At 45.4% G+C, this 17,442-nt stretch overlaps 1 protein-coding gene across 4 annotated transcripts in view; it reads left to right on the forward strand.

Annotated features, from left to right (window-relative positions):
* The window catches only part of axin2 (axin 2 (conductin, axil)), a 74,686-nt gene that overhangs the window by 47,246 nt on the left and 9,998 nt on the right, over positions 1–17,442 (forward strand). For 2 of the 4 annotated variants that reach the window (XM_061974369.2, XM_072915833.1), the window contains 6 exons: positions 5,390–5,530; positions 5,616–6,124; positions 6,201–6,374; positions 7,636–7,854; positions 7,944–8,084; positions 13,979–14,146. In XM_061974369.2, the coding sequence (XP_061830353.1) occupies positions 5,390–5,530; positions 5,616–6,124; positions 6,201–6,374; positions 7,636–7,854; positions 7,944–8,084; positions 13,979–14,146 (1,352 nt within the window). The remainder of the gene's footprint in view (positions 1–5,389; positions 5,531–5,615; positions 6,125–6,200; positions 6,375–7,635; positions 7,855–7,943; positions 8,085–13,978; positions 14,147–17,442) is intronic. The other 2 variants (XM_061974370.2, XM_061974371.2) reach the window with 2 other exon arrangements.

The raw sequence follows: 17,442 nt of genomic DNA on the forward strand, positions 1-17,442 counted from the left end.
CTAGACATAGGGAGACCCGAAAATAATACGTTACAGTAGTCGAGACGAGACGTAATGAACGCATGAATAATGATCTCAGCGTCGCTAGTGGATAAAATAGAACGAATTTTAGCGATATTACGGAGATGAAAGAAGGCCATTTTAGTGACACTCTTAATGTGTGACTCAAAGGAGAGAGTTGGATCGAAAATAATACCCAGATTCTTTACTGATTCGCCTTGTGTAATTGTTTGGTTGTCAAATGTTAAGGTGGTATTATTAAATAAATGTCGGTGTTTAGCAGGACCGATAATCAGCATTTCCGTTTTCTTGGCGTTGAGTTGCAAGAAGTTATGCCCCTACTCTTCAGGGCGCAGCCTCCAGTCTTCAGACCAGGGTCTTCTAAATATCCTGAAAACGTGTTTTAAAAGCCGTGGAGACCTGGCATTCCAGACTCTGGAACAATTTGCACCAGTCCATCTGTGATCTTGACTGTGTTGAAACTTTCATTTGAAAACTTCTCTTTTTAGTAAAACTTTAAGTTAATGCACCTTTTAACTATCATTTTTAATCCACTTTGTATCCTTTTTATGATGTTGCCCCTGTTGTTTTAAATTGAATTGTTGTTTTACTTCACCTATGTTTGGTACAGCGCTTTGTGATTGTATCTGTGAAAAGCGCTTTATAAATAACATTTAACTACTTACTACTTACTTACTTACTAAAAAAAAATCCCTGCTGTGACGTAGATGACCATACTAACTAATTTGATTACCATAATAACTAATTAGATTACCATAGTAACTAGTATATCATGCAAAAGCGCAGATTCCAACCATTGAAATACTTTGTACAGTTCAAGACTTACGGTCATTAGAAAACATCACTGCACATCATACACTTTCCATCTTAAAGATCTAAAAAAATGATTTGGGAATGTCCGGCGGGCCAGATTGAAAAGCTTAAAGGGGAACATCATCACAATTTCACAAGGGTTAAAACCATTAAAAATCAGTTCCCAGTGGCTTATTTTATTTTTCGAAGTTTTTTTCAAAATTTTACTCATCACGCAATATCCCTAAAAAAAAGCTTCAAAGTGCCTGATTTTAACCATCGTTATATACACCCGTCCATTTTCCTGTGACGTCACATAGTGATGCCAATACAAACAAACATGGCGGTTAGAACAGCAAGGTATAGCGACGTTAGCTCGGATTCAGACTCTGATTTCAGCGGCTTAAGCGATTCAACAGATTACGCATGTATTGAAACGGATGGTTGTAGTGTGGAGGCCCGTAGCGAAAACCAAATTGAAGAAGAAACTGAAGCTATTGAGCCATATCGGTTTGAACCGTATGCAAGCGAAACCGACGAAAGCGACGCGGGAGAAAGCGAGGACGAATTCGGCGATCGCCTTCTAACCAACGATTGGTATGTGTTTGTTTGGCATTAAAGGAAACTAACAACTATGAACTAGGTTTACAGTATATGAAATACATTTGGCAACAACATGCACTTTGAGAGTGCAGACAGCCCAGTTTTCATCAATTGATATATTCTGTAGACATACCCTCATCCGCTCTCTTTTCTTGAAAGCTGATCCATCCAGTCCAGTTGAAAATGCATCTGCTTTGAGTGTCGCAGGATATCCACACTAGAGATGCACGGATAGGCAATTATTTAATCCGCAACCGCATGACAAAAGTCGTCAACCATCCGCATCCACCCGAATTAACATTTAATCAACACCGCACCCGCCCGTTGTTATATATCTAATATAGACGATGCAAGGCATTAGTGAGGTTATAAAGCTTTTGCCTGTTAAAGAAAGGAGACTGATCCAATGCAGCAATCATCTGGGAGCCGCGCTGAGCGCACCTCCAAGCGCGTGGAGGTGCGATGTCCCTCGCACCCGGGCTCGCGCCCGAGGCTTCAGCGCGCACCGCGGCGCCCATCCTACTCGTCGCGGCCTAGCCCTCGCGGCTCTCGCTGCCGGCGACGGCCGGGTATGGGCCCGACGCTCCAGCGCCATCCATTTTCAGGGCTAGTTGATTCGGCAGGTGGGTTGTTACACACTCTTTAGCGGGTTCCGACTTCCATGGCCACCGTCCTGCTGTCTATATCAACCAACACCTTTTCTGGGGTCTGATGAGCGTCGGCATCGGGCGCCTTAACCCGGCGTTCGGTTCATCCCGCAGCGCCAGTTCTGCTTGCCCCACCCCTTTCGTGAGCGCACTGCGCGCGGAGTGACCCCTGTTACGCGCCCCCGGCAACGGGGGTGGCGGGCAGGTAAGCTGCGCGGGCGGAGCGCGCGGAGTGACCCCTGTTACGAGCCCCCGGCCACGGGGGTGGCGGGCAGGTACCGTATTTTCCGCACCATAAGGCGCCCTGGGTTATAAGCCGCGCCTTCAATGAACGGCATATTTCAAAACTTTGTCCACCTATAAGCCGCCCCGTGTTGTAAGCCGCATCTAACTGCGCTAAAGGAATGTCAAAAAAACAGTCAGATAGGTCAGTCAAACTTTAATAATATATTAAAAACCAGCGTTCTAACAACTCTGTTCACTCCCAAAATGTACGCAAATGTGCAATCACAAACATACGTATATCAACATGGACAGAGCTGCGTGAAAAAAGCCACCCGGCTTCTTCGCGTAAACTTAAACTTACCTTAACCACTCGCTCATCTTTTCTTCATCCATCCCTTCGAGTTAGCTTTTATGATGACGCCGGCTGGAAAGGTCTCTTTTGGCAAGGTCTTCCTTTTGAATATCACCATGGGTGGAAGTTTCTGGCCATTAGCATGGCAAGCTAGAAGAACCACAGTGAAGGATGACTTCTCATTCCCTGTGGTGCGAATATTCACCGTACGTGCTCCCGTTGTAACCACAGTGCGGTTCACAGGAATATCAGTTGCTGTGAAATAGTAATCCGTGTGCGGATGGAGAGATTGCGTCTTTTCATGAACGGGATCCCTGACGCTTAGTAGGAGCCATTTTGTGGTCTTTACAGATGTAAATACACAAAGGAAATGAAACGTACGGTATATCCGCGCGCTTTTTCTCCTTCTACGCGGGCGGGTGGTTGCTTACAGTAGAAGAAGAAGCGCTTCCTGTTCTATGGGGGCGGGTGCTTACCTTGGCGGTTGCTTGCGTAGAAGAAGAAGCACTTCCTGTTCTACCGGGAAAAAAGATGGCGGCTGTTTACCGAAGTTGCGAGACCGAAACTTTATGAAAATGAATCTTAATATTTATCCATATATAAAGCGCACCGGGTTATAAGGCGCACTGTCAGCTTTTGAGAAAATTTGTGGTTTTTAGGTGCGCCTTATAGTGCGGAAAATACGGTAAGTTGCTTACCTGCTGCGCGTGACGCCGGCCGCGGCGAAGGCGGACGAGGCGGGGTGTCGTGCGGTGGTGACCCTGGACGTGCGTCGGGCCCTTCTCGCGGATCGCCTCAGCTACGGCTCCCGGTGGAACCCTCTCGGGGGAAGGGGCCTCGGTCCCGGAACCCGGCGAGGCGTCCCTTCTCCGCTCCGTAAAAGTGTCCATCTCTTTTTTTTTTTCTTCTTCTGTTGTGGCATATGCTGCAGGTGCCTGCTCGTTTTTCGTATGTGGGTAACAACATTTAACTACCGGTATGTATATATATTTCTGAATTGGTTTAACTGCCACCCACCTGAATGTATTTAAAATCTAATTTTTTTTTATTTCAACCGCCCGAACCGCGGATAATCCGTGTGTCCGCAAACCGCTCATCTCTTATCCATGCCATCTCTGTCGTAGCATAGCTTTCGTCGGTAAAGTGTGCGGAACAAACGTCCAATTTCTTGCCACTTTGGCATCTTTGGGCCACTGGTGCAACTTGAATCCGTCCCTGTTGGTGTTGTTACACCCTCCGACAACACACCGACGAGGCATGATGTCTCCAAGGTACGGAAAACAGTCGAAAAAACGGAAAATAACAGAGCTGATTTGACTCGGTGTTTGTAATGTGTTTGAGAAAATGGCGGGTTGTAGAGATGCGCGGATAGGCAATTATTTCATCCGCAACCGCATCAGAAAGTCGTCAACCATCCGCCATCCACCCGATGTAACATTTGATCAGAACCGCACCCGCCCGCACCCGCCCGTTGTTATATATCTAATATAGACGATGCAAGGCATTAGTGAGGTTATAAAGCTTTTGCCTGTTAAAGAAAGGAGACTGATCCAATGCAGCACAGACATTCGCGTGCCACGCTGTCACGGCCCAGACGCACACCAGTGCGCAATCATATGGGAGCCGCGCTGAGCGCACCTCCAAGCGCGTCTCGCTGCCGGCGACGGCCGGGTAAGGGCCCGACGCTCCAGCGCCATCCATTTTCAGGGCTAGTTGATTCGGCAGGTGGGTTGTTACACACTCCTTAGCGGGTTCCGACTTCCATTGCCACCGTCCTGCTGTCTATATCAACCAGGGTGAGCCCCACCCCTTTCGTGAGCGCACTGCGCGCGGAGTGACCCCTGTTACGCGCCCCCGGCAACGGGTGTGGCGGGCAGGTAAGCTGCGCGGGCGGAGCGCGCGGAGTGACCCCTGTTACGAGCCCCCGGCCACGGGGGTGGCGGGCAGGTAAGCTGCTTACCTGCTGCGCGTGACGCCGGCCGCGGCGAAGGCGGACGAGGCGGGGTGTCGGTGCGGTGGGCGCGGTGGTGACCCTGGACGTGCGTCGGGCCCTTCTCGCGGATCGCCTCAGCTACGGCTCCCGGTGGGGCCCTCTCGGGGGAAGGGGCCTCGGTCCCGGAACCCGGCGAGGCGTCCCTTCTCCGCTCCGTAAAAGTGTCCATCTCTTTTTTTTTTTTCTTCTTCTGTTGTGGCATATGCTGCAGGTGCCTGCTCGTTTTTCGTATGTGGGTAACAACATTTAACTATGTATATATATTTCCCAATTGGTTTAACTGCCACCCGCCTGAATCTATTTAAAATCTAATTTTTTTTTATTTCAACCGCCCGACCCGAACCGACCCGACCCGACCCGACCCGTGGATAAAATCTAATTTTTTTAAATTTCATCCGCCCGATCCGCGGATAATCCGCGGACTCCGCGGTTGTGCCCGCAAACTGCGCATCTCTAGCGGGTTGCTTCCCGATGTGATGTCACGTTGTGACGTCATCGCTCCGAGAGCGAATAATAGAAAGGCGTTTAATTTGCCAAAATTCACCCATTTAGAGCTCGAAAATCGGTTAAAAAAATATATGGTCTTTTTTCTGCAACATCAAGGTATATATTGACGCTTACATAGGTCTGGTGATAATGTTCCCGTTTCACGGGCCGCATGTGGCCCCCGAGCCTTAATTTGCCCAGGTCTGTTTAAAAAAATAAAAAACCTTCCATGATGAAGGCACAGCTGACGGATTCTCCTTCCACACACAGCGCACCCGTTGTCCTCCCAAAGAAGGTGTCCCGGTGGAGCCGGCGAAGTTTGCGGCCCAGCTCATTTCACGCCTGGAGAGCCTGAAGAGGGAACAGGACACCCTCAGCTCTCTGGAGGTGAGGCTGCAGCAGATTCAGGAGGTTTGTGTGCTTCTCCGTGGAGTAAAGTACACCTCAAGTGTTTCTTCTTCTTCTTCCACTGAGCAATGTTGTCTTTTGTCTCTAGGAGGAAGAGCGAGAGGACACGGAGATAGTGGGAAGTGCTCAGCAGATCCCTCCTCATCCACTCCTCCTTCTCCCCGGCTCCTCCGAGGAGGACCCCCAGGCCATCCTGGACAAGCACCTCTCGCGTGTCCTCAAGACGCCTGGCTGCCAGTCCCCCGCCGTCATCTGGCACTCGCCTCGCTCCAGCTCGCCGGAGCACCGGCCCTTACCCCGAGCAGGGTTCGGACTAAAGGCGTCCCTTTCCGGCCCCGACCAGGGATCCTTCACGCTCACCCTGGGCCCCGGCGGCGCCCTGGTGAGCAGGCAGAGCACCACCAAGCACATCCACCACCATTACATCCACCATCACGCCAGCCCCAAGACAAAGGAGCAGTTTGAGAGGGAGGCCGCTCTCAGGGTGCACGCTCTGTGCTCCGGCAGCGGCGAGTGTCCGCCCTGCCAGCCTTACCAGCGCAGCCGCAGCCTGGGCCGAGAGACGTGCGGCGTGGTCTCCGCAGACTCCAGCGTGGGGTCAGTTCTCCAAAAAACAGCTCCAGCTCATTTTCCTTTTTCCTCCATGGAATAAACTTATTTGCTTTCCCCTAAGGCGTTCCAGCTCCTTGTCCAGGCGAGTGTGCCGTTCAGGGGCCGAGGAGGGGGTAGCCGAGAGGTGCATGGAGGACTGCGGGGCCCTCCAGCTACCCAGCAACACCACGGACCCTGCTCAGAACGTCCTGCAGTGGATCCTTGAAAGCAAACGTCAGGGCAAACACAAGTCAAGGTACCGTATTTTCCGCACCATAAGGCGCCCTGGGTTATAAGCCGCGCCTTCAATGAACGGCATATTTCAAAACTTTGTCCACCTATAAGCCGCCCCGTGTTATAAGCCGCATCTAACTGCGCTAAAGGAATGTCAAAAAAACAGTCAGATAGGTCAGTCAAACTTTAATAATATATTAAAAACCAGCGTGATGTGGGCGCGCATGGAGTCGTATATCAACATGGACGGAGCTGCGTGAAAAAAGCCACCCGGCCTCTTCGCGTAAACTTACCTTAACCACTCGCTCATCTTTTCTTCATCCATCCATCCCTTCGAGTTAGCTTTTATGATGACGCCGGCTGGAAAGGTCTCTTTTGGCAAGGTCTTCCTTTTGAATATCACCATGGGTGGAAGTTTCTGGCCATTAGCATGGCAAGCTAGAACCACAGTGAATGATGACTTCTCATTCCCTGTGGTGCGAATACTCACCGTACGTGCTCCCGTTGTATCCACAGTGCGGTTCACAGGAATATCAAAAGTCAGTGGAACCTCGTCCATGTTGATAATGTTCTCTGGCCGGATCTTTTTTTCAGCTATCTTGTTTTTACAATATGCACGGAAAGTAGCCAGCTTTTCTTGAAAGTCTTTAGGCAGTTGCTGTGAAATAGTAGTCCGTGTGCGGATGGAGAGATTGCGTCTTTTCATGAACCGGAAACCTGTCGCTTAGTAGGAGCCATTTTGTGGTCTTTACAGATGTAAACACACAAAGGAAATGAAACGTAATATCCGCGCGCTTCTTCTTCTTCTACGCGGGCGGGTGGTTGCTTACAGTAGAAGAAGAAGCGCTTCCTGTTCTATGGGGGCGGGTGCTTACCTTGGCGGTTGCTTGCGTAGAAGAAGAAGCACTTCCTCTTCTACGGGGAAAAAAGATGGCGGCTGTTTACCGTAGTTGCGAGACCGAAACTTTATGAAAATGAATCTTAATATTAATCCATATATAAAGCGCACCGGGTTATAAGCCGCACTGTCAGCTTTTGAGTAAATTTGTGGTTTTTAGGTGCGGCTAATAGTGCGGAAAATACGGTAGTTGTTGCAGCCCTACTGTCAACTGAGGACATTTTTTTTAATGATTTCTGCTGGTAATATGCCTCCGGATATTTTCAATGAAAAAAAATGTGCGGCGTTTTAAAAAAAGGTTGAAAAACACTGATAAATATTCTAACTGTGTGTAGTTTTTTTTTTTTGGATCATGTCTTAATTTTTCGTGCTTCTCTCCCCCCAGTAGCCCCCAAAGCACCAAAAAAGCTTTCGGCGGCTCCTCGACCCAGACTCATACGTGGGGCGGAGGCGGAAACTGCGCTCACCTGCGAGGCCACCAACCGTCGCAGCCCTTCATCCAAGACCCCGCCATGCCACCGCTGCCCCCTCCTAACACCCTGGCCCAGCTGGAAGAGGCCTGCCGTCGACTGGAGGAGGTTTCCGTCAAGACCACCAAGCAAAGGTACCCCTCTTTAACCCTTTTTTCAATGCGCGCCGTCAATCGTATTATTGATGATGCTCCCTGCTGACGTTTCTCCATGCTTTCTGCAGGCATTCACTGTCCAATCTCCAGCGGGACAAGAGCCACCTTGTGCCTTTGCAGAGTGCAGGGTCCACCCCCATGTCTCCTGCCAACCCTAACCCCACTTCAACAACCAAAAGCAGCAGCGGCCTCTGCCTTCAATCGAACGAGTATGTTAGCCTCGACCTTCATTCACCTCCATACCTACATGCATTCACTCACAATAGAAGCTTATTTTGAGCGCATCCGGTAAATAGTCGCTGCGCCACCACACCGAGACATGTGCTTTCATTTGTATGTATCATTTTCTTCCCCCCGCCGTCCTTCATTGAGCTGCCAGTTGGCCAAGCAGAGCTCAGCAAAGAGGCAGCTCCTCTGAAGTGGTCCTACAAAGCCTTGGACCGAGCTGAAGGGGAATTGATAACACTCTACACCCCTCCCCTTTCTTCATGCACACACACATTTATGGGCCACGCCACTGGGTCACTTACCGTATGTTCCGCACCATAAGCCGCCCCGTGTTATAAGCCGCGCCTTCAATGAACGGCATATTTCAAAACTTTGTCCACCTATAAGCCGCCCCGTGTTATAAGCCGCATCTAACTGCGCTACAGGGAATGTCAAAAAAACAGTCAGATAGGTCAGTTAAACTTTAATAATATATTAAAAACCAGCGTTCTAACAACTCTGTTCACCCCCAAAATGTACGGTAATGTGCAAATGTGCAATCACAAACATAGTAAAATTCAAAATAGTGCAGAGCAATAGCAATAACTTAATGTTGCTCGAACGTTAATGTCACAACACACAAAATAAACATAACACTCACTTTCTGAAGTTATTCTTCATTCATAAATCCCTCGAATTCTTCTCCTACGGTGTCCGAATTAAAAAGTTGGGCGAATTACGGGATCCAAAATGGCCAGCTCCGTCTCGTCGAAGTCATCAGAGTCAGTGTCGCTGTTGTTTTTCCAGCAGTTCCGTGAATCCTGCCTTCCGGAAAGCTCGGACCACAGTTGAGACCGAAATATCCGCCCAGGCATTTACGATCCACTGGCAGATGTTGGCGTATGTCGTCCGGCGCTGTCTCCCTGTCTTAGTGAATGTGTGTTCGCCTTCGGTCATCCATTGTTCCCACGCCGTTCGCAGTCGTGCTTTAAATGCCTTGTTGACACCAATATCGAGCGGTTGGAGTTCTTTGGTTAATCCATCCGGAATGACGGCGAGTGTTGTATTTGTGTGCTTCACTTGTTTTTTGACACCATCTGTGATGTGGGCGCGCATGGAGTCGTATATCAACATGGACGGAGCTGCGTGAAAAAAGCCACCCGGCCTTTTCGCGTAAAATTCCCTTAACCACTCGCTCATCTTTTCTTCATCCATCCATCCCTTCGAGTTAGCTTTTATGATGACGCCGGCTGGAAAGTTCTCTTTTGGCAAGGTCTTCCTTTTGAATATCACCATGGGTGGAAGTTTCTGGCCATTAGCATGGCAAGCTAGAACCACAGTGTGTCGCTTAGTAGGAGCCATTTTGTGGTCTTTACAGATGTAAACACACAAAGGAAATGAAACGTAATACCCGCGCGCTTCTTCTTCTATGGGGGCGGGTGGTTGCTTACAGTAGAAGAAGAAGCACTTCCTCTTCTACGGGGAAAAAAGATGGCGGCTGTTTACCGTAGTTGCGAGACCTAAACTTTATGAAAATGAATCTTAATATTAATCCATATATAAAGCGCACCGGGTTATAAGCCGCACTGTCAGCTTTTGAGTAAATTTGTGGTTTTTAGGTGCGGCTAATAGTGCGGAAAATACGGTAGTTACCGCCAGTTAGGTCATTCTTCATCCAACGGGGTCATTTTTAATGTATAGAGTCGTGCTCAAAAGTTTACATACCGTATTTATCGGAGTATAAGTCGCTCTGGAGTATAAGTCGCACCGGCCGAAAATGCATAATAAAGAAGGAAAAAAACATATATAAGTCGCACTGGAGTATAAGTCGCATTTTTGGGGGAAATGTATTTGATAAAAGCCAACAGCAAGAATAGACATTTGAAAGGCAATTTAAAATAAATAAAGAATAGTGAACAACAGGCTGAATAAGTGTACGTTATATGAGGCATAAATAACCAACTGGTATGTTAACGTAACATATTATGGTAAGAGTCATTCAAATAACTATAACATATAGAACATGCTATACGTTTACCAAACAATCTGTCACTCCTAATCGCTAAATCCCATGAAATCTTATACGTCTAGACTCTTACGTGAATGAGATCAATAATATTATAATGTGTTCATCATTTCACACATAAGTCGCTCCTGAGTATAAGTCGCACCCCCGGCCAAACTATGAAAAAAAACTGCGACTTATAGTCCGAAAAATACGTTATTCAGATTCCGATTCCCAACAGTTCTTGATTTCGATGCTATTAAGAAAGATGGTCAAAAATTTACTATGAATTTCTCGAAGGGCTATTTTCAAGCAGCATGTAAATAATACATCTTTAGAACTTGAATATAAATGAGAGATGTCCGATAATGGCTTTTTTGCACATTGTCCAACTCTTAATTACCGATTCCGATATCAACCGATACCGATATATACAGTGGTGGAATGAACACATTATTATGTCTAATTTTGTTGTGATGCCCCGCTGGATGCATTAAACAACTTAACAAGGTTTTCCAAAATAAATCAACTCAAGTTATGGAAAAAAAATGCCATATTTATTATTGAAGTCACAAAGTGCATTATTTTTTTTAACATGCCTCAAAACAGCAACTTGGAATTTGGGACATGCTCTCCCTGAGAGAGCATGAGGAGGTTGAGGTGGTCGGGGGGTGTATATCGTAGCGTCCCGGAAGAGTTAGTGCTGCAAGGGGTTCTGGGTATTTGTTCTGTCGTGTTTATGTTGTGTTACGGTGCGGATGTTCTCCCCAAATGTGTTTGTCATTCTTGTTTGGTGTGGGTTCACAGTGTGGCGCATATTTGTAACAGTGTTAAAGTTGTTTATACGGCCATCCTCAGTGTAACCTGTATGGCTGTTGACCAAGTATGCTTTGCATTCATATAAAATTTTGGGTTATTTATTTACCAAATTTGCAAAGTCTTCCACCAAAAATATTTTTCTTAGTGGAATATTTGATGTGAAGTAATGGGAACCTTGGATAGGTCAATAATTCATAATAACAATTTTGAGCAATGACAGTTTGAAAGAAAAAAAAACGTCTTTGTTTTACCGTATTTTTCGGACTATAAGTCGCTCCGGAGTATAAGTCGCACCGGCCGAAAATGCATAATAAAGAAGGAAAAAAACATATATAAGTCGCACTGGAGTATAAGTCGCATTTTTTGGGGGAAATGTATTTGATAAAAGCCAACAGCAAGAATAGACATTTGAAAGGCAATTTAAAATAAATCAAGAATAGTGAACAACAGGCTGAATAAGTGTACGTTATATGAGGCATAAATAACCAACTGGTATGTTAACGTAACATATTATGGTAAGAGTCATTCAAATAACTACAACATATAGAACATGCTATACGTTGTCGGAGGCAGATATTTACATATATCCGAATTTAAGTTGTACTTCTTCCATTTCTTTGTCATATTTGAAAACAGCTCGTGTTTTCCTTTTCTTCTCTTGATGCTCTGTCAGCAAGTATACTGCGTGTGTTAACCTTGAGTTCTTTGGAATGTGTTTTGACTAGCATTTGTTTTGTCTATAGAGCTGGGACGAGAGAGAGGGTGGTGGGATCGGGAAGACAGACCATTTTGGGAGGCGCAATAGAATGTTCTAGGGTTAGACTGGTCTCAATCAATGTATATTGGCAAAGCTTTGAGAATATACAACAAAATACCTACCGGTATTCTGTCTCTGGTGGTTTTTCAACTCAGCTTTAAGTGTCGGAAAGAACTTGGGAGCGAATTGTGACTTGAATTCCCTGGGAGGAACAACTGGTCCAAAACGCAACAACGTTTACCAAACAATCTGTCACTCCTAATCGCTAAATCCCATGAAATCTTATACGTCTAGTCTCTTACGTGAATGAGATCAATAATATTATAATGTGTTCATCATTTCACACATAAGTCGCTCCTGAGTATAAGTCGCACCCCCGGCCAAACTATGAAAAAAAACTGCGACTTATAGTCCGAAAAATACGGTATACTTGTAAAGAACATAATGGCATGGCTGTCTTGAGTTTCCAATCATTTAAAAAATTTTGTGATAGAGTGTTTGGAGCACATACTTGTTGGTCACAAAAAGCATTCATAAAGTTTGGTTCTTTTATGAATTTATTATGGGTCTACTGAAAATGTGCTGGGTCAAAAGTATACATACAGCAATGTTAATATTTGCTTACATGTCCCTTGGCAAGTTTACCTGCAATGAGGCGCTTTTGGTAGCCATCCACAAGCTTCTGCTTGAATTTTTGACCACTCCTTTTGACAAAATTGGTGCAGTTCAGCTAATTTTGTTGGTTTTCTGACATGGACTTGTGTCTTCAGCATTGTCCACTGTTTTGACATCACATGGACAAAGATAAGACATTCTGGAGGAAAGTTCTGTGGTCAGATAAATCAAAAATGGAGCTGTTTGGCCACAATACCCAGCAATATGTTTGGAGGAGAAAAGGTGAGGCCTTTAATCCCAGGAACAACATTCCTACCGTCAAGCATGGTGGTGGTAGTATTATGCTCTGGGCCTGTTTTGCTGCCAATGGAACTGGTGCTTTACAGAGAGTAAATGGGACAATGGAAAAAGGAGGATTACCTCCTAATTCTTCAGGACAAGCTAAAATCATCAGCCCGGAGGTTGGGTCGTGGGCGCAGTTGGGTGTTCACCTCATGGTTTGGCAACCTAACCGTTAAGCTAAAAAGCAAACTGGCCGGCATGCATAAAACGGCAATGAAAATCGTAGGGAGGAAAGAATATGAGCCTATACAGAGCATCTATGAGCAGGCAGTTAGGAAAAAAGCTAAGAACATTTTTTCCCAACTCACAACATCCACTCTTTCCTGAATATGGAACCCTGCCATCAGGGAGAAGACTCCGGGTCCCACTATGCAAATTTAACCGCCTTAAATTATCATTTGTCCCAGCCTCCATTAAGCTGACCAACAATGTGCAATAGAATTTTAATACATAGGTTAGCACTTTTTTAGCACATAGCACTTTAGCACATAGCACTTTAGAACTAAGCACTTTAGCACACAGCACTTTATCCATGAGCTCTAGTGCAATGCACATTGGTACTTTATCTTTATCTCCATACTGTAGATTTTATGCCTACATCAAAGTGCCACCTATGTCTATCAAGCTCCATGTTCTGATGTTTAAATGTTAGTTGTATGGTTGTGTCTGTGCTTGTGTTTTTGTTCTGTTGTTTTTGGGTATGTTAAGAAAGCAATGATGCACTGTGCCCAAGACAAATTTCCCCGCGGGGACAATAAAGTTGAACCTTGAAAGTTGAACCTTGAACAGGACAATGACCCCAAACGCACGTCAAAAGTGGTAAAGGAATGGCTAAATCAGGCTAGAATGAAGGTTTTAGAATGGCTTTTCCCAAAGTCCTGACTTAAAGGTGTGGACAATGCTGAAGAAACAAGTCCATGTCAGAAAACCAACACATTTAGCTGAACTGCACCAATTTAGTCAAGAGGAGTGGTCAAAAATTCAAGCAGAAGCTTGTGGATGGCTACCAAAAGCGCCTTATTGCAGGTAAACTTGCCAAGAGACATGTAAGCAAATATTAACATTGCTGTATGTATACTTTTGACCAAGTCACATTTTCAGTAGACCCATAATACATTCATAAAAGAAGCAAACTTCATGAATGTTTTTTGTGACCAACAAGTATGTGCTCCAATCACAAAAAAATAGAAATGATTGGAAACTCAAGACAGCCATGACATTATGTTATTTACAAGTCTATGTACACTTTTCACCATGACTGTATCTACTCTTAACGCTGCCGCAGGAAGTACTTTTTATTATTGTCACACGTACCAGTATCTCTCTCTTACCCGTCGCCTTTTCTCTCTCTCCTGCAGCACAACAGAGTGTCGGAAGGGTCTAACAAGCCACGGGCTCTGCAGCGGAGAGACGGTGGTCACCTACTTCTTTTGCGGGGAGGAGATCCCCTATAGGAGGACCATGAACAGCCACAGTCTCACCCTGGGCCACTTCAAGGAGCAGCTGCGCAAGAAGGGCAGCTACAGGTGTGTACCGCTTAACATTGCACAACTTGAGGGGGAACCGCTTGAAATGACATCAAATAAATTTCCCCCAAAAATGCGACTTATACTCCAGTGCAGTGGTTCTTAACCTTGTTGGAGGTACCGAACCCCACCAGTTTCATATGCACATTCACCGAACACTTCTTTAGTGAAAAATAAAATGTTTTTTTTTTTTTCAAATTCAAGACAAAGTTATATGTTTTTTTACTAGTGCACAAAATGAACCGTGCATGAACATCACCTTGTTCAAAGAACAAAAACAACACAGTCCATAAACTCACAACAAATGACACACCTGCAATTCAGATGGAAAATTAGAGAAAACATTGTTTGGGGGTATCCATAATACTTAACTTCCTTTTTATTGTCATTCAAATGTTAACTTTACAGTACAGATACGCCGATAGGGAGAAGTTTTTATTTACACGATTGATTGATTGATTGATTGAAACTTTTATTAGTAGATTGCCCAGTACAGTACATATTCCGTACAATTGACCACTAAATGGTAACACCCCAAAAGTTTTTCAACTTGTTTAATTAAGTCGGGGTCCATGTTAATCAATCCATGAGTCTGGTGTGTCTTGACCGCTGCGGTGGACAGTGTTTCTCACAGGACAGGCATCTATTTGTGGTGGTGTGGGTGGGGGGTGGCGGCAGCAGCAGCGATGACCAAGAAGAACGCGGAGTTGGAATATAATTACAACATTTTATGTACATATTTATATACAGATTTGAACAATCACTGAAATATATTTATTAATTGTGGTTCTTACAAAAAATATATCTTATAAAATATAAAAGCTAAAATGTCTCTTAAAGCTCTGCCCCTTTAATTAGTGAATACTAAATCATTTAACTTTAGCCTACTACTACAACCATATTATTTACCAGCAACATGAAGTGAAACAGAGGCAGAGGTGTCCTGCCACAGTCAGTCAACCTCCTCCTCCTCCTCCTCCTGCTGCTGCTGAACAGGTCGCACCTGTGGTCCGGACTGTAGGCCTACCTCCTCTCCAAGTCGAGCCCTTTTCGGCCGTTGAAAATATTTTTCTATACTCATCTGTGTGAAGGAGTGAACATCCAACATTAGAATTTATTACTAACGAGCAGAAGCGCTCTATGTACAGTGCCGTCTAACCTTAAGCGGCAGCAGCTCAACACATGCAGGGTTCAACGTTAAGGTTTTTTTTCTACTTGCCCGACTTCTCAAATCTACTTGCCCCAATATTTTTACTTGTCCTGCCTAGGTTTTTTTCTGGCTGTGTAGTGCTCATGGCTTATATCTTACTAAAATTCTTCCCGTTGACTATTTACAACACTACACAGTAATTATTATTATTATTATTATCTATAATTACATTTAAATGGCATTGCATACATGTAAAATTAAATGCTATTTCACATTATTTGACCAGTATAGCAGTTACACTCATCTGAACAGGTCAGCCACCTGTTTAAAGCCCGATCACAGTTGGAATCTTGAAATGAAGGGCCTTTAATGGCCAAAACATTAACCTGGACAACATTTTAACAGCTGGTTGGCTCAGATTTTATTCTTTTCATTGCATTCACATGCTGCAGTGGACAGTGGACAATTTAGCTTCAGTCCACGTGTGTTTATTGACAACAGGGTTATAACCTGGACACGTTAGCTCGTCGGTATGAAAACATGTGACTGTTACTACGTGCGTCTTCCCCGGCACCCGAGTCAAACAGCGGCGGTGTTAATGAAGCAGCGTCAGGCTGCTCACCGTCAGTGAAACGCTCGGTGAAATCGCGGATTAACGTTAAATATATGACGAGCCGCGAGCGATGCAGCTATAACCTATCTACCTATAACCTATATTACCCTCATATTTTGATCCCGTCCGTCCGTCCGTCCCTCTTCTTCTTCTTCTTCTTCTGGCCCACCAGGTGAATTAAGTGCTATTGGCGGAGTTACAATGCATAGTAGGCTACCGCCACCTACTGCACCGGAGTTGTAACTACAAGCAACATTCACAGACAGTCCCATTGCTTTTGTGAGCGGTCGAGCGAGTCAAAAGCCGAAAAATCCATTTGTGGCGGACGTAATTCTTTCGTGGCGGGCCGCCACAAATAAATGAATGTGTGGGAAACACTGAGTGGAGGCTCCGCCGAACCCCTGAGGCCGACTCACCAAACCTCTAGGGTTCGATCGAACCCAGGTTAAGAACCACTGCTCTAGTGCGACTTATACAGGTAAAAGCCAGTAAATTAGAATATTTTGAAAAACTTGATTTATTTCAGTAATTGCATTCAAAAGGTGTAACTTGTACATTATATTTATTCATTGCACACAGACTGATGCATTCAAATGTTTATGTCATTTAATTTTGATGATTTGAAGTGGCAACAAATGAAAATCCAAAATTCCGTGTGTCACAAAATTAGAATATTACTTAAGGCTAATACAAAAAAGGGATTTTTAGAAATGTTGGCCAACTGAAAAGTATGAAAATGAAAAATATGAGCATGTACAATACTCAATACTTGGTTGGAGCTCCTTTTGCCTCAATTACTGCGTTAATGCGGCGTGGCATGGAGTCGATGAGTTTCTGGCACTGCTCAGGTGTTATGAGAGCCCAGGTTGCTCTGATAGTGGCCTTCAACTCTTCTGCGTTTTTGGGTCTGGCATTTTGCATCTTCCTTTTCACAATACCCCACAGATTTTCTATGGGGCTAAGGTCAGGGGAGTTGGCGGGCCAATTTAGAACAGAAATACCATGGTCCGTAAACCAGGCACGGGTAGATTTTGCGCTGTGTGCAGGCGCCAAGTCCTGTTGGAACTTGAAATCTCCATCTCTATAGAGCAGGTCAGCAGCAGGAAGCATGAAGTGCTCTAAAACTTGCTGGTAGACGGCTGCGTTGACCCTGGATCTCAGGAAACAGAGTGGACCGACACCAGCAGATGACATGGCACCCCAAACCATCACCCAACCATGCAAATTTTGCATTTCCTTTGGAAATCGAGGTCCCAGAGTCTGGAGGAAGACAGGAGAGGCACAGGATCCACGTTGCCTGAAGTCTAGTGTAAAGTTTCCACCATCAGTGATGGTTTGGGGTGCCATGTCATCTGCTGGTGTCGGTCCACTCTGTTTCCTGAGATCCAGGGTCAACGCAGCCGTCTACCAGCAAGTTTTAGAGCACTTCATGCTTCCTGCTGCTGACCTGCTCTATGGAGATGGAGATTTCAAGTTCCAACAGGACTTGGCGCCTGCACACAGCGCAAAATCTACCCGTGCCTGGTTTACGGA

This window comes from Nerophis lumbriciformis, linkage group LG22 (assembly GCF_033978685.3).
Source record: "Nerophis lumbriciformis linkage group LG22, RoL_Nlum_v2.1, whole genome shotgun sequence".
NCBI lineage: Eukaryota > Metazoa > Chordata > Actinopteri > Syngnathiformes > Syngnathidae > Nerophis > Nerophis lumbriciformis.